At 37.6% G+C, this 16,314-nt stretch overlaps 1 protein-coding gene across 1 annotated transcript in view; it reads right to left on the reverse strand.

Moving 5' to 3' along the window:
* Window positions 1-83: 83 nt before the first annotated feature.
* The window catches only part of PCOLCE2 (procollagen C-endopeptidase enhancer 2), a 31,960-nt gene continuing 15,729 nt past the window's right edge, over window positions 84-16,314 (reverse strand). Inside the window, exons 3-9 of the mRNA XM_058188747.1 lie at window positions 14,322-14,577; window positions 12,505-12,629; window positions 9,691-9,827; window positions 7,757-7,911; window positions 7,049-7,132; window positions 6,096-6,263; window positions 84-1,898 (exon numbers count right to left, since the gene is read on the reverse strand). Coding sequence (XP_058044730.1) covers window positions 1,768-1,898; window positions 6,096-6,263; window positions 7,049-7,132; window positions 7,757-7,911; window positions 9,691-9,827; window positions 12,505-12,629; window positions 14,322-14,577 — 1,056 coding nt within the window. The 3' untranslated portion in view covers window positions 84-1,767. The remainder of the gene's footprint in view (window positions 1,899-6,095; window positions 6,264-7,048; window positions 7,133-7,756; window positions 7,912-9,690; window positions 9,828-12,504; window positions 12,630-14,321; window positions 14,578-16,314) is intronic.

Genomic DNA, 16,314 nt, shown 5'->3' on the forward strand with positions numbered 1-16,314 from the left:
TCATTTATCTTGTAAGTTGAACAGTATAGAAATAAATTGGCATTTTTGTAAAAAAAAGTAATACTGTTCTTAATGTCTGATCCAACTTTATTCTCAGAAAAATCATTCATTTTATTGTTATGAATATCATAAAAAGCTATATTACTTAGAAACAGTGTAATTATAGAAAAACAAAAGCTGTTTTCTGATATTATTATTTTTCCTATTTTTTCTCTTATTTTCTTCCATTCAGTTAAAACCATAAATAATTTGCTTTCATCAATTAGCAGAAACATAATGGCAAGAAATATCACATAAATGAAGTGAACCTAGTACACGGTTTTCTTTTGGTACTTTGTATTACTTTTAAAAGAGAATTTACAAACAAATTGTTCAGGATCTATAATCTGAATATATTCTGTTTTCTAGTCCCAGAAAATCTGTTTAACAATAAAATAAAATAACACCTGATAAAGAAAAAAATCTTTTAACAAAATTGTTCTTCAAAAGTACAATACTGGAATAGATCACTCAAAAAGCAAAATAAAAAATCAATCAAAATACTTTACAATATGGCAAATCAAATATGGCACAACTTCATCTGATAATTTTGGATTTATGGAGCCAACTCCACAGGGACTGATTGTAATCTGCCTTAATTCAAAGCCTTTGGCATTGATGTATTTTATTTGCATCTATTATGTGAGCAAGATAATTCAGGAATAGCATTTAAAAATAATATCAAAATATGATACACTAAGATCTTGATTTGTCCAACATAATATGGTTCATGTTTAAGCATCCTGGAATTTGAAATATTCAGATTCAAAAGTAATGAGATTAGAATTATGCATTTAATGTTATCTTTTTGAGCTATAAATTTAACACAGTACAACTAGCATCCAAAATGAATAGGCGAATCATTTGGCAAACCTCAATAAAATTTTCATTGGCCAAGCTGGTTCTTTTTAATTGACTTAGTTTTATGGATTAGAAACTGTAAGAATAAGTGTCCTGCAGAGTTGTACTATCTTATTAAAAATTTTACTTGAAGTTCGGGTCCAAAGTATATTTGAATCAGAATCTTCTGATGATTCTAGAGCCATTCTATAATCTTGAGCCATGCAAAGCCAGAGTAGATTTTTTAAAAAATCAAATCTGCACATTTAACATTTAAAGCAATATGATGAAAATCAGGTTCAAAATATGGATTCAGTGTAGATGAAAGAAGATGAAAGTATCCCTTCCACTGTTTGGAAAAATTCTATTCATAAAAAACAATACTGTTCTTCTGCCTCATAACTGTGTGCCTTTGGGTAATATCTTAGGATTTTTAGTCTTTTTACTCTTCCCACTTGTAAATACAGTGGATCCAAACATGATTTTCTTTCCTTATTGCAGGCTCTTACATCAAAATCCTACTGTAGGAAATATTAGCAATAAGCTTGAAAAGCACATAAGAGTTAGTTTTTTAGTTAATAAAAATGTTTTCATGATTGATAATATAATGAAACTGAAAACCTAAATTTAAAATTAATTATACATTTTGCATTTGTAACATCAATAATCTAGTGTAATTAAGAGTTTCAGTATAGTAGAAATGAGTTCTTTCAAGTTGCTAAAAGGTTTGAAATACATTTTTTCTTTACTTGCAACACAAATCAACAAATCAGTTAGGATTATATCGCTATAAAATCCAGAAAATATACCAATTTGGAAAGTGCAAATTTTGTCTATATTAAGATTTTTTTTTAAAAAAGATAACAGATCGCTTCAAAAAGTCTTATATCAGCACCTTTTGTTTTTTAAGGCATTCAGGATTTTTTGGTTCTTAGTCTTGAAACTCATAGTAAAACTGCTAGGCAGGAGTTTACCTCTGCCATCTTCTTCTACCTGGCCCATGATGACATAGTTTAGACCTATTGAAAGAGAAGGAAATGATAAATTCTGCTTTACAGAAGCAGAAGATAATATGGCTCAATTGGCCAATGAATTCTTCAGATGCAAACAAGAACTTTAGAAAACTCAAATTACTCAACCTATAGAATCAATACAAATATGCAAATATTGGTCAAATGCAAGTATTGCTCAAATGTTATATTCACTATAAAAATGGCTGCTTGTCTATTTTTTTCAGTTAAAATTTGACCGTTGGCCTCCCAACGACCTGTGCGCTCCCACAGAGTGGGCCTACTCAGGGTGCTGTCGACCAAACAATGTCGGTTGGCGGCCCCCAGGGGGAGAGCCTTCTCTGTGGCAGCACCGGCCCTTTGGAACGAGTTACCTCTGGGGTTACGCCAACTCCCCGACCTCCGAACCTTCAAGCAGGAACTGAAGACCTTACTATTTAATCGTGCAGGACTAGCCTGAGTGTATTTTAATTATAATTTTAAATTTTAAGGGTTTTTACGTCGGTCTATCCCCTTTTAGTTAATTAGGCCTATTTAATATTTGTTTTAAATTCGTTTTAAATTTGTTATTTATATTATGTATTATTTGTGTTTTTAATAAGGCTGTAAACCGCCCTGAGTCCTTCGGGAGAAGGGCGGTATAGAAATTAAACTATAAATAAATAAAAATAAATAAACTATATTTTCCAGGAGTCATTGCTTAGTTGCTTTCTGCTATGATTTCTCCTTTAATAACATTTGATAAAATGTTGTGACCACATTCCAATTGGGATTGGAATTTCCATTGTTAAGCCATGCTGTTAAGTGAGTCATGCCCGATTCTACGACTTTTTTGACACCTGTTAAGCAAATCACCACAGTTGTTAAGCAAATCACATGGTTGTTAAGTGAATTTCAACATCTGAAAGTCTTTGTTTGTTGGAAGCCAGCTGTAAAGGTTGCAAATGGCAATCAAATGACTTCAGTCAGAATAGTGTGACCATCATAAATGCGAGCCAGTTACCAAGCGCCTGAATCAAAGTCATGTGACTGTGGAGATGCTGTGACAGTCATAAGTGCAAAGATCAATCGTGAGTCACTTTTTTCAGCACTAATAATTTTTATCAGTTGCTAAAGGAATGGCTGTAAGTCGAGCACTATCTGTATAACACTCATATAGCATTTCTGTAGTTTTATGCCACTAATCAGATAACTAGTTGGCTGTAGTACTTATTTAGAGAATGTCATTCTAATAAATAGGATTCTTGTTGGACATATCTTGTTGATAAATTCATCCACGGAGAACGAGCAAGCATGAATTCTCATTGCCCCTAACCCTAACCCTCCAAGTAACCCACATTCTTATAATTGATACCCAGAAGATAAAGGGATCCTGCTTAGTGGAGTGGTCCCCAATCTTTTTGGCACCCCAATCTTATAGAGCAGTGGTCCCCAATCTTTTTGGCACCAGGGACTGGTTTCGTGGAAGACATGGATCCGAATGGATGGTTTCGGTTTAACTTGCTTGTCTGCTGCTGATCCCCAGCTGTGTGGCCAGGTTACAGATCATTACCAGTCCATGATCTGCGGGTTTGGGACCCTTGCTGTAGTAGGATGAGTAAGAAAAACTATGCAAGGTCAGCTTCACAAGGAGAGCCAACCCTGTATGATTTTGCAGTTACTGATGCAGGGATTCTTATCCCATTTACACAAAGATTTTTTTTAGTACTCATTTAATGTTTAGCTTTTCACTGTCACTTCAACATTGTGAGAGCTAACAAAATGATTTTATTTTATTTTTATTTTATTTAATCACATTTTTATACCGCCCTATCTCCCGAGGGACTCAGGGCGGTTTACAGCCTATTAAAAACACAAAAACACAAATAAAAATACAAGATAAAACACTAATTAAAAAACTTATTGAATAAGGCCGAATTTAAAATTATAATTAAAATACTAAAACCCCATTAAAAACTGAATTAAAATTAACACCCTAGCCCAGTCCTGCGCAAATAAATAGATGTGTCTTAAGCTCGCGGCGAAAGGTTCGAAGGTCGGGAAGTTGACGGAGTCCCGGGGGAAGTTCGTTCCAGAGGGTGGGAGCCCCCACAGAGAAGGCCCTTCCCCCGGGTGTTGCCAGTCGGCACTGCCTGGCGGACGGCACCCCAAGGAGTCCCTCTCTGTGAGAGCGCACGGGTCGGTGGGAGGCAGTCGGTGGCAGCAGACGGTCCCGTAAGTAACCCGGCCCTAAGCCATGGAGCGCTTTAAAGATGGTTACCAAGACCTTGAAGCGCACCCGGAAGACCACAGGTAGCCAGTGCAGTCTGCGCAGGAGAGGTGTCACATGGGAGCCACGAGGGGCTCCCTCTATCACCCGCGCAGCCACATTCTGGACTAACTGAAGCCTCCGGGTGCTCCTCAAGGTAAGCCCCATGTAGAGAGCATTGCAGTAATCCAGGCGAGATGTCACGAGAGCATGAGTGACTGTGCATAGGGCATCCCAGTCTAGGAAGGGGCGCAACTGGAGAACCAGGCGAACCTGGTAAAAAGCTCTCCTGGAGACGGCCGTCAAATGGTCTTCAAAAGACAGCCGTCCATCCAGGAGAACACCCAAGTTGCGCACCCTTTCCATTGGGGCCAATGACTCGCCCCCAACAGTCAGCCGCAGCTGCAGCTGACTGTACCGGGGTGCCGGCATCCACAGCCACTCTGTCTTGGAGGGATTGAGCTTAAGCCTGTTTCTCCCCATTCAGACCCATACGGCCTCCAGACACCGGGACAGCACTTCGACAGCTTCGTTGGGGTGGCCCGGTGTGGAAAAGTACAGCTGAGTATCATCAGGGTACAGTTGATACCTCACACCGAAACCACTGATGATCTCACCCAGCGGCTTCATATAGATGTTGAACAGGAGGGGTGAGAGAATCGACCCCTGCGGCACCCCACAAGTGAGGTGTCTCGGGGTCGACCTCTGCTCTCCCGTCAACACTGCTCATGCATCGTCAGAGAGATAGGAGGAGAACCACCGATAAACGGTGCCTCCCACTCCCAATCCCTCCAACCAGTGCAGCAGGATACCATGGTCGATGGTATCAAAAGCCGCTGAGAGGTCTAATAGGACCAAGGTAGAGGAATAACCCCTATCCCTGGCCCTCCAGAGATCATCAACCAACGCGACCAAAGCCGTCTCTGTGCTGTACCCGGGCTGAAAGCCGGACTGGAACGGGTCTAGATAGACAGTTTCATCCAGGTACCGGGGTAATTGACATGCCACCACACTCTCTACAACCTTCGCCACAAAGCGAAGGTTGGAGACCGGACGATAGTTACCTAAAACAGCTGGGTCCCGGGAAGGCTTCTTGAGGAGAGGTCTCACCACCGCCTCTTTCAAGGCGGCAGGGAAGACCCCCTCCAACAAGGAAGCATTAGTAATCCCCTGGAGCCAGCCTCGTGTCACCTCCTGCGTGGCCAGTACAAACCAGGAGGGGCACGGGTCCAGTAAACATGTGGTGGCATTCAACCTCCCCAATAACCTGTCCATGTCCTCGGGAGCCACAGCGTCAAACTCATCCCAAACAGTCTCAACAAGACAGCTCTCCGACCTCCCACCTGGATCCACCCAATTTTGATCCAGACCATCCCAAAGCTGAACGATTTTATCATATAGATAATCATTAAACTCCTCGGCACGTCCCTGCAACGGGTCATCCCGCTCTCCCTGTTGAAGGAGAGAGCGAGTCACCCGAAACTGGGCGGCTGGGCGGTTATCTGCCGACCAATGAGGGAGGAGACGTAACTTCTTTTAATTTTAACTTCTAATTAGTTTTATTTAAAACAGAACAAGCCCATAGTTTAAAAATTACAAGTATAAGTAATACAATTTCAAATCTTAATTTATATGCCTATGCTCCTAATAATGTATGCCTCTTTTAATTTACGGGGTTACAGATTTTTTTTATAAGGGCCCAAATGACTTAAGCCATCATCCTGTTTCAACTCACCTATATTATTCACATATAATATGTATAAAAACTAAAAGAGTTTTAAGATAAGCAAACATTTCTGGATGTTTTCACTCATTTCACTTTTTATTGTAATTTAAATAATTTATTTTGTTTTGTTCTGTGAATGAGCAACTTATAGTTGCTGGGAAAATATAAGCATGAAAACAATAAGGACAAATATGATTTGAAAAATTCAGAATTCTACTTTGAGTTTACTTACCTCTTCTGATAACAGGACATTGCTTACAGACAACAATAATCTTGGCACTCAGATTTTTCCCTGCTTGCTGAATTGCTAAATTTCCTTCTTTGTATACATTAAGGATTGATACAGTTGCATATAAACTTCCACTTCTGATGTTGGTTGTGATAACAGATCCAGTTATTACTAAAAAGGACAATTTAGGAGGAATAGATTGCAATAATTTTGCAAAACAATAAAACAGTTTTTTACACCATTCAACAGTGAACAAGCATAAATAAAAAATGTAATACGTAAAGGAATGTATGAATAAATTAATAAATAAACTGGAATAAAGTTGTTATTTACAGAATAAATGAAACAAAACAGTATTGCATTGTACACCTTTAGTAAAAAGCGTAACTGCAACTTAAATATCCATGTTTAACCATGACTTTTGGATAAATAAACTCATTTGTGCTGGCTTAATATATGGCATACAAATTGCATTTGTCAGCTGTGCTCTGATATAAAGGAATGATATTTATCCTGAAAAAAGGAGGGAATATGAACCTTTATCTGACATCATTAATTATAATGATATTAAAGAAACATTTTCAGAAGATAGCAAGGAATTAAGAGCAAAGCAGTATACATTATGAATTTATCACTTTGAATAAAAAAACAACAAGAGCCTTCCAAGAAGACAACATGCTGATGTTGTCACTAAATTAAAACGTTCATACAGCAACAGTCTCCTTCTGTTCAGTCATTTGTGTTTAGATTGGCAAACTATTCTGACAAAAAATTCACAGTCTAACTAAGTAACTAACTAAGTCATAAGAGTTCAGTGCAAGAGGTACAGTGGTATAAGCTGAAAGAATTTCCTTGTGCACTAATGGTAGCTTACAGATAAATGCTCCAACCCTCTCCTGTAAACATACATCCCTAAGTCACTTTTTTGGGGGTGGGGAGAAGAAATCTGATCTTACCAAAATTACTCGAACAGTAATTGCTCTCAAGAGTTCCACTCCTTTTGCATTTTTGCTGGCACAGGCTGACTGTAGGTTTCAAGGCTTTTCAAAGAGACCCAAAATGAAAAATTAAGTGTTTCAGAACTCTTCTAAAAATGACTTTCATTTTTTATGTCTTGTTTTTATGTTCAGTTACAGAAAAAAGTCACCTTCCAAAGCAAAATTCCAAACAATCTAGACAAGCCAAGTTTTAATAAACCAATGTTCTATACCAGTTCTGTATGAATTATAAAATTATGTAGAACAGTGATGCCTGAATTCATGGTAGCAGAGATGATACACCTACTAGATTCAGTTCTGAAAGAATATACATCTAATTGTCAAAAATAATTTAATTTGTCTTTTGTGAATCCAGACATTTTTCATGATTTTGATCAGGAGGCATTATGGAGAAAAAAGCGTATTCTTGAATGAAGAATAAAATTCATATCCTTAACAATTCTAAGAGCTGATGAATTAGCAAATATATGTCCATTTTTCTAAGTAAGGACACATATTTTATTTCAGACAAGCAATACCCATTTGTGGTATTCCTGTCACATCTATTTAATCTAAACAATTATTTTTGTCACTTACTTCTATTAAAATTATAGCAAATAAGAAAAAATGACATAATATAACTTGGTTTTTTTTCTTATCCAATTTAAATAAAGATCCCCTACTCACCTGTAATAGTAGGAAGAGTTGTGGTGGTAATTGGTGATGTGGTTGTTGGTAATCTTTTGGGTCTGAATTTATAATGACTAATAAATCCATCAGCAGTTAAACTTAAATCAGACAAAAATTGAATAAGCAACTCATTTTTTTCAGATATAATAGGCCTAAAAGAGAATAATGTTTTTATCATTAATAACTCTGTAGACCATAGTAAATAAATATCCTGGACATATAGATGTTTTGAATGAAACTGAATTTCCATATGGAATATACAGATTTACTTTGAGAGAAAAATAAGCTTCACAATCCCTAAATAAATCTGTCTACAAATCTTACTTTAGCTCTTAGGAAAACAGTGGAAGAAGAGAAAATAAGTGTATCTAAAACTGCTAAAAGATCCATATGGAAAAAGTGGAAATATATAAAAATGCAAATGTTCATCTTGTGTTTATCATTTAAAACAAGTCCTATAGTTAATTCAGAAATACTCTGCTAGTATTTCTGTAAAATATCAAGTACCTCTGTTTCTGTGTTAATATACCTATAGTGACTATAAAGCCTTAGTAAGGCCACACCTGGAATACTGCATCCAGTTTTGGTCATCACATTATAAAAAACAGGTTGAGACTTTGGAAAAAGTGCAAAGAAGAGCAACCTAAGATGATTAAAGGCCAAATGAAGAACATATAAAGGACATATGAAGAACAGTTGCAGGATTTGGGTTTGGCTAGGCTAGAGAAAAGAAGGATGGAGGGATTGATAGCAGAATTCCAGTATTTGAGAGGTTACTATGAAGAGGACAGGGTCAACTTATTTTTCAAAGCACCAGCGGGCAGGACCAAAAACAATGGATGGAAACTAATCAAGGCAAGAAGCAATCTGGAAGTAAGGAAAAACTTCCTAACAGTGAAAGCAAATAACCACTGGAACAGCTTGCCATCAGAGGCTGTGGGTGCTTCATCACTGGAGGCCTTTAAGAAGAGACTGGAATGACATTTGTCTGAAATGGCATATGGTCTGCTTGAGCAGGTGGTTGGACTAGAAGACGTCCAAGGTCCCTTCCAGCTTTCATGTAATTGAGTCTAAATTTAGATATCAGCTTTCAAACCTGGCACCTTCATTTTCTTATTTCTATGAAGTCAACATAATGTTTATGACAAGCTCAGTTGTATAAAGTGTTATAAACAATATCAAGATTGATGGGAGCATCAGGGTGATTAAGGGAGCTGTGGAAGAGAAATAAAGAAGAAAGAACCTAGGCTTAGCTAGTTGTTGAGCAAACTCACTGGTTTCTAATAGGCATAGCCACCGCTAGAATTCTTTGATGTTGGACATTTCAGTACTATTCTATACTGGTAGATTGTAAATTGCTAATAAGCTGATCAGTAAGATCACAAAGCCAAGTATGATATCAGTTTAATAACATGTGCACCACAGATTCAAGCATTTCTGAGCCTATGCAATGGTGATCCTGGATAAGAAATATTGTGACATCTGTAAGGGCCACTAAGGACAGTGTATCAAATTGTATCAATGTGAAAACTCTTCACTGAGTGACATGGGATAAACAATAAAAAGTACACATGGGTTCGCAATAGCAGAACTTTTGTATCTATCTTTTTGAACAATGGTCTCCAAAATTAGGATTTGCGGGGGGGGGGGGAAGGTGGTCAAGATAGCATGATAATAGCAGCACATTTTCTTCCCATTGCTTTTGTTGTACATGTATATACATCATGGTGCTTATTTGTTGTTTTTAATCTTATTTAACTTGCACATTTACTTTAGACAATTGAAAAATAGCACAGGATTATTTATAATTAACTTGAGTCATCGGTATTGTAATGAAACAATACTCTATTGATCAAATTTGAAGCTACAGTAACTTTTAAGGAAGAGAAAATCAGCTTTAATGCCTGTGTTTAGCCAATGAGCTTACTTACGCTGGTGGGCTGTCTCCGCAGTATTTCCCAATTCTCCTGGCATCATTAATCTTGCCACCATTAAACACTGCCACATAGTCATACCTGCAATAATTATCTCGTTCCAGATCAAATTTTTCAAACTTTAATTCTATGACCTGCAAGATAATGAGTGGCCTCATTAAAACACTTGTTAATTTATTATTAGTATGAAAATCTCTTTGAAACCTAAGACATATTCTGACCTACATCATTTTAAGCCATTCTTAAGGCACAAGGATTTTAAGTCTACATTGTGTTACCTTTGTTTTAATCATTTTAATCATAAAATCTGTAAAAAAAAATTAAAACACTTGGTGCAGACTAAAACTAAATAGGTCCTGGAATCACCTTCCTCCACAGGCATATATTTAATATGAATTGCATCAAAGCAAATCTGATCTGTCATCCCTGGTATGTGTGTTATATAAATAAATGGAAGCTTTTTATAAGTTTGTGGCTATGCTTGAAAATATTCTTTTATCTCAAAGCTATTATTTAGCTTTGTATCTGTCTTTAATCATTATCTGAAGTTCCATTCAAACATGAAAAACTGCTTAAGTTATTTTTAGGCAGGCACATTATATTGGGCAGCAGTAATACAGGAAGATGCCAGAAGCAGACGATCAAGTTAGGGATGACAGTAAAGTTATCAGTTGAGACTGCGCAAGAAAAGTAATGGCAAACCACTCCTGCATTATGACCAAGAAATCCACTGGGATACAAAATACAAAATGATTGACGATACAGTGCCAGATGGTAGGCCCTTCAGGTTAGATGGCACTCAAATGGAGGAAGAGCTAAGGATCTTTCAGAGTACAATTGGCATTTATGAAGTAGCTAGATTAAAGTCTTTAGTTGCTGATGTAGCATAAAAATCTGAAGCTGCAAAGATAGAAATACAGTTGAAATGTGGAATCTAACAAATATATAAATATAGGAAGGTTCAAAATAATGAAAAATAAAATGAAACGACTACAAATTGATATCTTAGGCATCAGCTAAATGAGATAAACTGGGGTGGGACACTTTCAATCAGAAGATTACATTGTTTTTTACTCAGGACATGAAAAACAAAGAAGAAACAGTATTGCTTTTATAGTTAGAAAGTATAGCAAAAACAATACTTGGCTGCAATACAATCATCGACCAAATATCAGAAAGTCACAGAGCATGAAAGGAAGATATGTTCCTTGAGGAGGCTGGAATGCCAAAATTGAACACATAAAAGAGGGCAATGTAGATGTAAAAGTCAAAGAGTATAGTGAAAAAAGGAAACTAAAATTAAATATAATAAACAAAATATATCAATAGACGAGAATAATTGTAGCTCAGATTTGAATTATGGATTCTTGGTGCTCTCTAAGCTTGGTTATTTTTCATTTCATTACCATACTAGGTAACAACATCAACGCACTTGAACAAATCAACCCACAGTTCGCACTTTAGAAACAAATGACCAAACTCAAATTATCCAACTTTGGACACATTACGTGAAGATCCAGCTCTCTGGCTCTAATACTGGGAAAGGTGGAAAAAAATAGATCCGTGATGGCGAACCTATGGCACGCGTACCACAGGTGGTAGGAGGAGCCATTTCTGTGGGCACGCAAGCCGTTGCCCTAGGATACTCCACCGCACATGCGCGCACGCCTCCCACCGGCCAGCTGATTTTCAGGTCTCTGCTGTGCATGCGGGAGACCCTTCCCAGGAGTCTCCACGTGGCCCGTTTTGGATGACAGGTAAGTACAGGGCTGGCACAGAGGCTCTGGGAGGGCGAAAAATGGGCCTACCAGAAGTCTGGAAACAGGCCAGTTCCGGCCTCCAGAGGGCTGGGGGAGGCCGTTTTTGCCCTCCTGGACACTCCAGGAAAGCCTTCCAGAAGTACCGGAAGTCTGGAAATGGGCTGTTTCCGGCCTCTGGAGAATTTAGGGAGGCCTGCTAGGTCCAAAATGGGGCATGGGAGGGTCACATGCACCTGTGCAGTGGGGCAGAGCAGTTTGCGGGGGGTTGCATGCGAATGCATGGGGGGACAGGGTGTGCGGGGCATTGCATTATGGGTGTGGGCATGCGCACGGTATCCCACACTCATGCACTTTTGACACCCGAGGAAAAAAAGGTTAGCCATCACTGAAATAGATGAAGAGAACAATCAGCAGCAAGGTGGCTGAACTCAGTTACAATTAGTGCATTGTTGGCACACTTGTTGAAAATGCATTTCAGAAGCTGGAATATTAATCCACATGGATTGGGCTTGTTCCACTTCCATTATACTTTAGAGATGGATCCACTGGATTAGCAACATACCTTAAGTGATTGCTATTTGTCAAAGTTGCATATGTTATAACAAACATAACATAATAACAGAGTTGGAAGGGACCTTGGAGGTCTTCTAGTCCAACCCCCTGCCCAGGCAGGAAACTACACCATTTCAGACAAAAGGGTATCCAACATTTTCTTAAAAATTTCCAGTGTTGGAGCATTCACAACTTCTGCAAGCAAGTTGTTCCACTTATTGATTGTTCTAACTGTCAGGAAATTTCTCCTTAGTTCTTCCTGGCTAGTTCTCCAATGTTTGGCTTTTTGAAGTGTTCAAGAATTGTGGCTAGGCATGTGATGCCACAGTTATTGACATCAATATTTTATTACATCTGCATTGTAGAACATTATAACAGGTAGTCCAAAGTTATCTAGTCAGTTTTCATGCCTAAAGTGGGAGTAGAACTCCCAGCTTCCTAACCTGTTGCTTAACACTAGATCAAACTAGGTTTTTTTTAAAAAAGAAACACAGCTCACCTGGTTCTTTGGAGCCACAATGTGCCAGGAACAGGTCACCCCTGCTGGGTAATCACGATCAGGCCAGTTAGGAGTTTTAAAAGATCCAGCTGGTTTATCTAGTTGTCCACCACAGTACTGGTCTCCTAAAAATACAAAACACAAAGCAAGTATAAAATATTTTCACATAGCAGATTTGCTCAGCTCTCAAATGAATTCCATGGCAGTCTACATCTAAGCCCTATTACATCAGTAAATAATATACTGCAATTACATTATTCTACAACTGGAATTGTAGCAAAGCCACTAAGTGTCAACAAAGCTTCTAGCTTCAATTCATTATCAATTCATTATTAAATCTTTATATGAAGATATGGTCTTTTAATCTATTAATTCATTAACATTTTTTCTTAATTAAAGTATACTTTATTTTTTTTTAGTTTGTTTAGTTTGTCTCCAAAGTCAAGAGTGCTAACAGCTATGAAAGAAAAAAAAAAGTTGAGAAAGCCCCATGCCCCCAACGCTCCCTGGCCTGGATCAGGTGGACCCCGACCCACCCACCCAAAGGAAACAAGGGAGGGTCAGGGCAGGAAAGGCATTTAATCGATTCCCTCTGTGACCACCTCTAACGTTCATTCACTGGATACCTATGGGGCGACCCTGGAAACTGATAAATACAAACAGGGAGCTTGACAGTTAGAAAAAAGGGGGGGGGGAGGTGATCCCGTAACAGGGGAACAAAAAAAGAAAGAAAGAAAAAAAAAAGTAAGAATCTTTTCTTTCGCTTGTGTCCTAATCTCCCAGTCCTGCTTGCTTGTGTCTTTAGGGAAGCTTGGTTATGTATTCCTTTCCATCACAGGTGGATTTCCTGTTGTCGGAAAAGCGCAGTGCAATTCCACTTGTCAGTTCAAAACGCCAACAGAACGAGCAGTTGACTTAAACCTTTGAGTTCTTGACATGGGTGCAATATTTTTAAAAAGTCAACCCAACCCCTCTTACCCAGGCTTCCAAGGATGCAGACACGGGGTAGGATTATACTTTTTGAAGTATACTTTAAAGGAAGCAGAAACTGTAGCTATGCCTCATCTTCTGTCACCGAGACCACATTTATTATACTGCTGAACTATATATTCGACTTTTGGGCTGAAGGATGAATAATGTCTGATGGAGTCAGGACTCTATAATACTCATTCAAAGTTATTCATTTTCCTGTACTCAGGAAATTTAAATATAAAAATATAGTTTCCCTTTAGCAAAGACCTTAACAATTAAAATTTGTATTTTTAATCTAAAAAGCATGAGCTTCCATGTGTAATTTCTAAGTGACAAAAATACATGAATAAACATGCTATTGTTCTTCCTCCTATGGGAGAAGACTATAACTCTGAATACAAAGGACTGGATTTTAGATATCTAACCAATTTTGAGAAATTATACTCTGTCATTCTAAAGATGTCACATTTTCACTCCCTTTTGAAAAAAATTCTGGAGAGGCTTGGTGAATATTAGTTTAGTGAAGTTTGGTGAAACTTAGTTTTCTCTTTTAAAAACTTATAAAAACTGACTGAACCTGGAATACGTTTGTGATTGCTGTTACTCTGTCTCCCCATACACACACTCAGAAAAATATAATTTTGGCAAAACCTTATCCTAGTGCAAACAGACTAATATGATTTTTAAATTTTAACATTTTCTTCGTAAATAATAAATTGTTTTAGATAACTATTTTTGGATGGCTGGTAAGCAAACCAAATTCTACATGCTCTTGTCCTTAATACTTCTGCCATGAAAATACAGTATAGATCAGAAGATTTCCGCTATAAAAACTTGAAAAATACCTCTTTCATGTGGCTCTGCTGCAGAATACTTTGCAACAAAGCCATTTCCAGCTGTATTGGCATCTGAAATCATTTGCACCAACATCTTATTACTATTGGCTACAAGAGCACCAGGCCTGAAAGTGCCACAGAACCGGCCAAGACGCTGCCCGTTGACATGGCCATTATATACATCCACAAAGTCATATCGACATAAATTGTCACTTTCCAGGTCTATGAATCTAAAAGAAAGAACAACAACTTTCCCTTCAGGAACCTGTAGAAAAAAAGATACCAGAGATGAATAACCTTTTTTTTATTAACAGCTCTTAAGATATAAAAGCTATTTTTATATTATAAGCATTATCTTGTTATAAAATAGATACCACTTTCTCAAGCCTCCACATGTAGCAGTCTTTACCAAAAGCTTTGTTTTCTGTAGAAATTTTGTTAATTCTCTTTTCTAATTTACAAAACATTATTCAAGCTTTATTGTGATACTACCACTTAGCAGTGATATTTTGAAATAAAATTGTATTTGGGTTATCTTAAATAATTTCCAGAGGAAGCATGGATTTGTGTAGTAAAGAACATTGCCTTTTATTGATTTATTTAGATTATTAAGCCACTTTAGTCCCAACTACCACTTCATTCTTTTGCCGTATTTTTGCCAGGTTAATATAACGTGTGCCCTGAGTCACCAAACTGAACAATCGCAGAAGCTTTTGGCAATTAAAACGATGCTTGTAAGGACATGAAAACTATGCCACTGCACTGTTATTGGTATTGTAGTGCTGGGGAAACATTCATATTCTTTATCACATGAATAGAAGAACTGCTCTATTAGAAGGAGACTATAATTCAGTACTGAAATACAGGCTTTACATTCAGAAGTCATCAGTTCAATTACTGTTCAAATAGAAATTGGTTCTTAGATCTCTTTGTTTACCTTTGGTATGTCATTAGGAAATGTTGAGATATGACTCTGTGGAAATTAGCATTACAACCAAATATTTTTGCCATCAAAATTCATACAGTACTCCTGTATTAGACACCCCAATCTTTTAGAGTCAATCAGGAATAAGGAATGTGGAGCGCAAATTGTGTACATTCCTTCAAAAAGGATACTTGGGAGGGGGAAGGAACCTATCTGCTCACAATTATAGATAATTCTCAACTTACAACCGTAATGGAACCTTCCCATTCTGTTCATAAGTCGTGGCATCATAAAGCAGGCCACTCACATGACCAACCCAATATTATGATTTTCTTTTGCAGTGATCATTAAGCGAATGCCAATTGTTCGCTGTAGGGTCTTTTTTGTACAAAGCTGGAAGCAAAATGCAGGTTTTCAGCAAAATGTTATAAAACACAGCTATGTGGCCTTGGGATACATCAAAAAGCTCAAAGTGCCACAGGGAAGCAGTCTGGTTGTTGGAACTTTGGGACTAGGTCATAAGCAATGACAAGGAAGTCTGTCATAACTACCAGTAGGAGCAGTTGCTAAGCAAACGGTCTTAAATTGAGGACCAGCTGTAGTTAAAAAGTATCAATTTGCCAAAACACTAACTTTATGTGCATGTGCATGCATGCGCACACGGTTCCTACTATCCCTCATCTTTGCTTTGTTACTTTGAAACAAATGTTCTTGTCTATTGGTATTTGAAACAAAGCAAGCACTAAACCATATTTCTACTTTATAAGAAAGCTTACAAGGCACAAACATTAAAATCAGAAGCATTCTTTGAAGTGAAGATGATGCTAGAGGTTGATACCATTCAAAATGCCAATATCCATTTTTAATTTTAAACAATTACTTTTGAAATCTTAAAGAAGAAAGATGGTGCTTGTAGATATGCTAGGGATCTCAACATGCAAGCACATGTGTGCATGCATGAACACCCACACCCTCACTATTATAGAATCCTTATGAAATTTTCCAGAGTAATTTTTCAGACAAATTTAGTACTATGTGTTAAGAAGGGGGAAGGGAGAAAAAAAGAGAGCAAGAGCT

The sequence above is a fragment of the Ahaetulla prasina genome, chromosome 6, assembly GCF_028640845.1.
Source record: "Ahaetulla prasina isolate Xishuangbanna chromosome 6, ASM2864084v1, whole genome shotgun sequence".
Classification (NCBI taxonomy): Eukaryota; Metazoa; Chordata; class Lepidosauria; order Squamata; family Colubridae; genus Ahaetulla; species Ahaetulla prasina.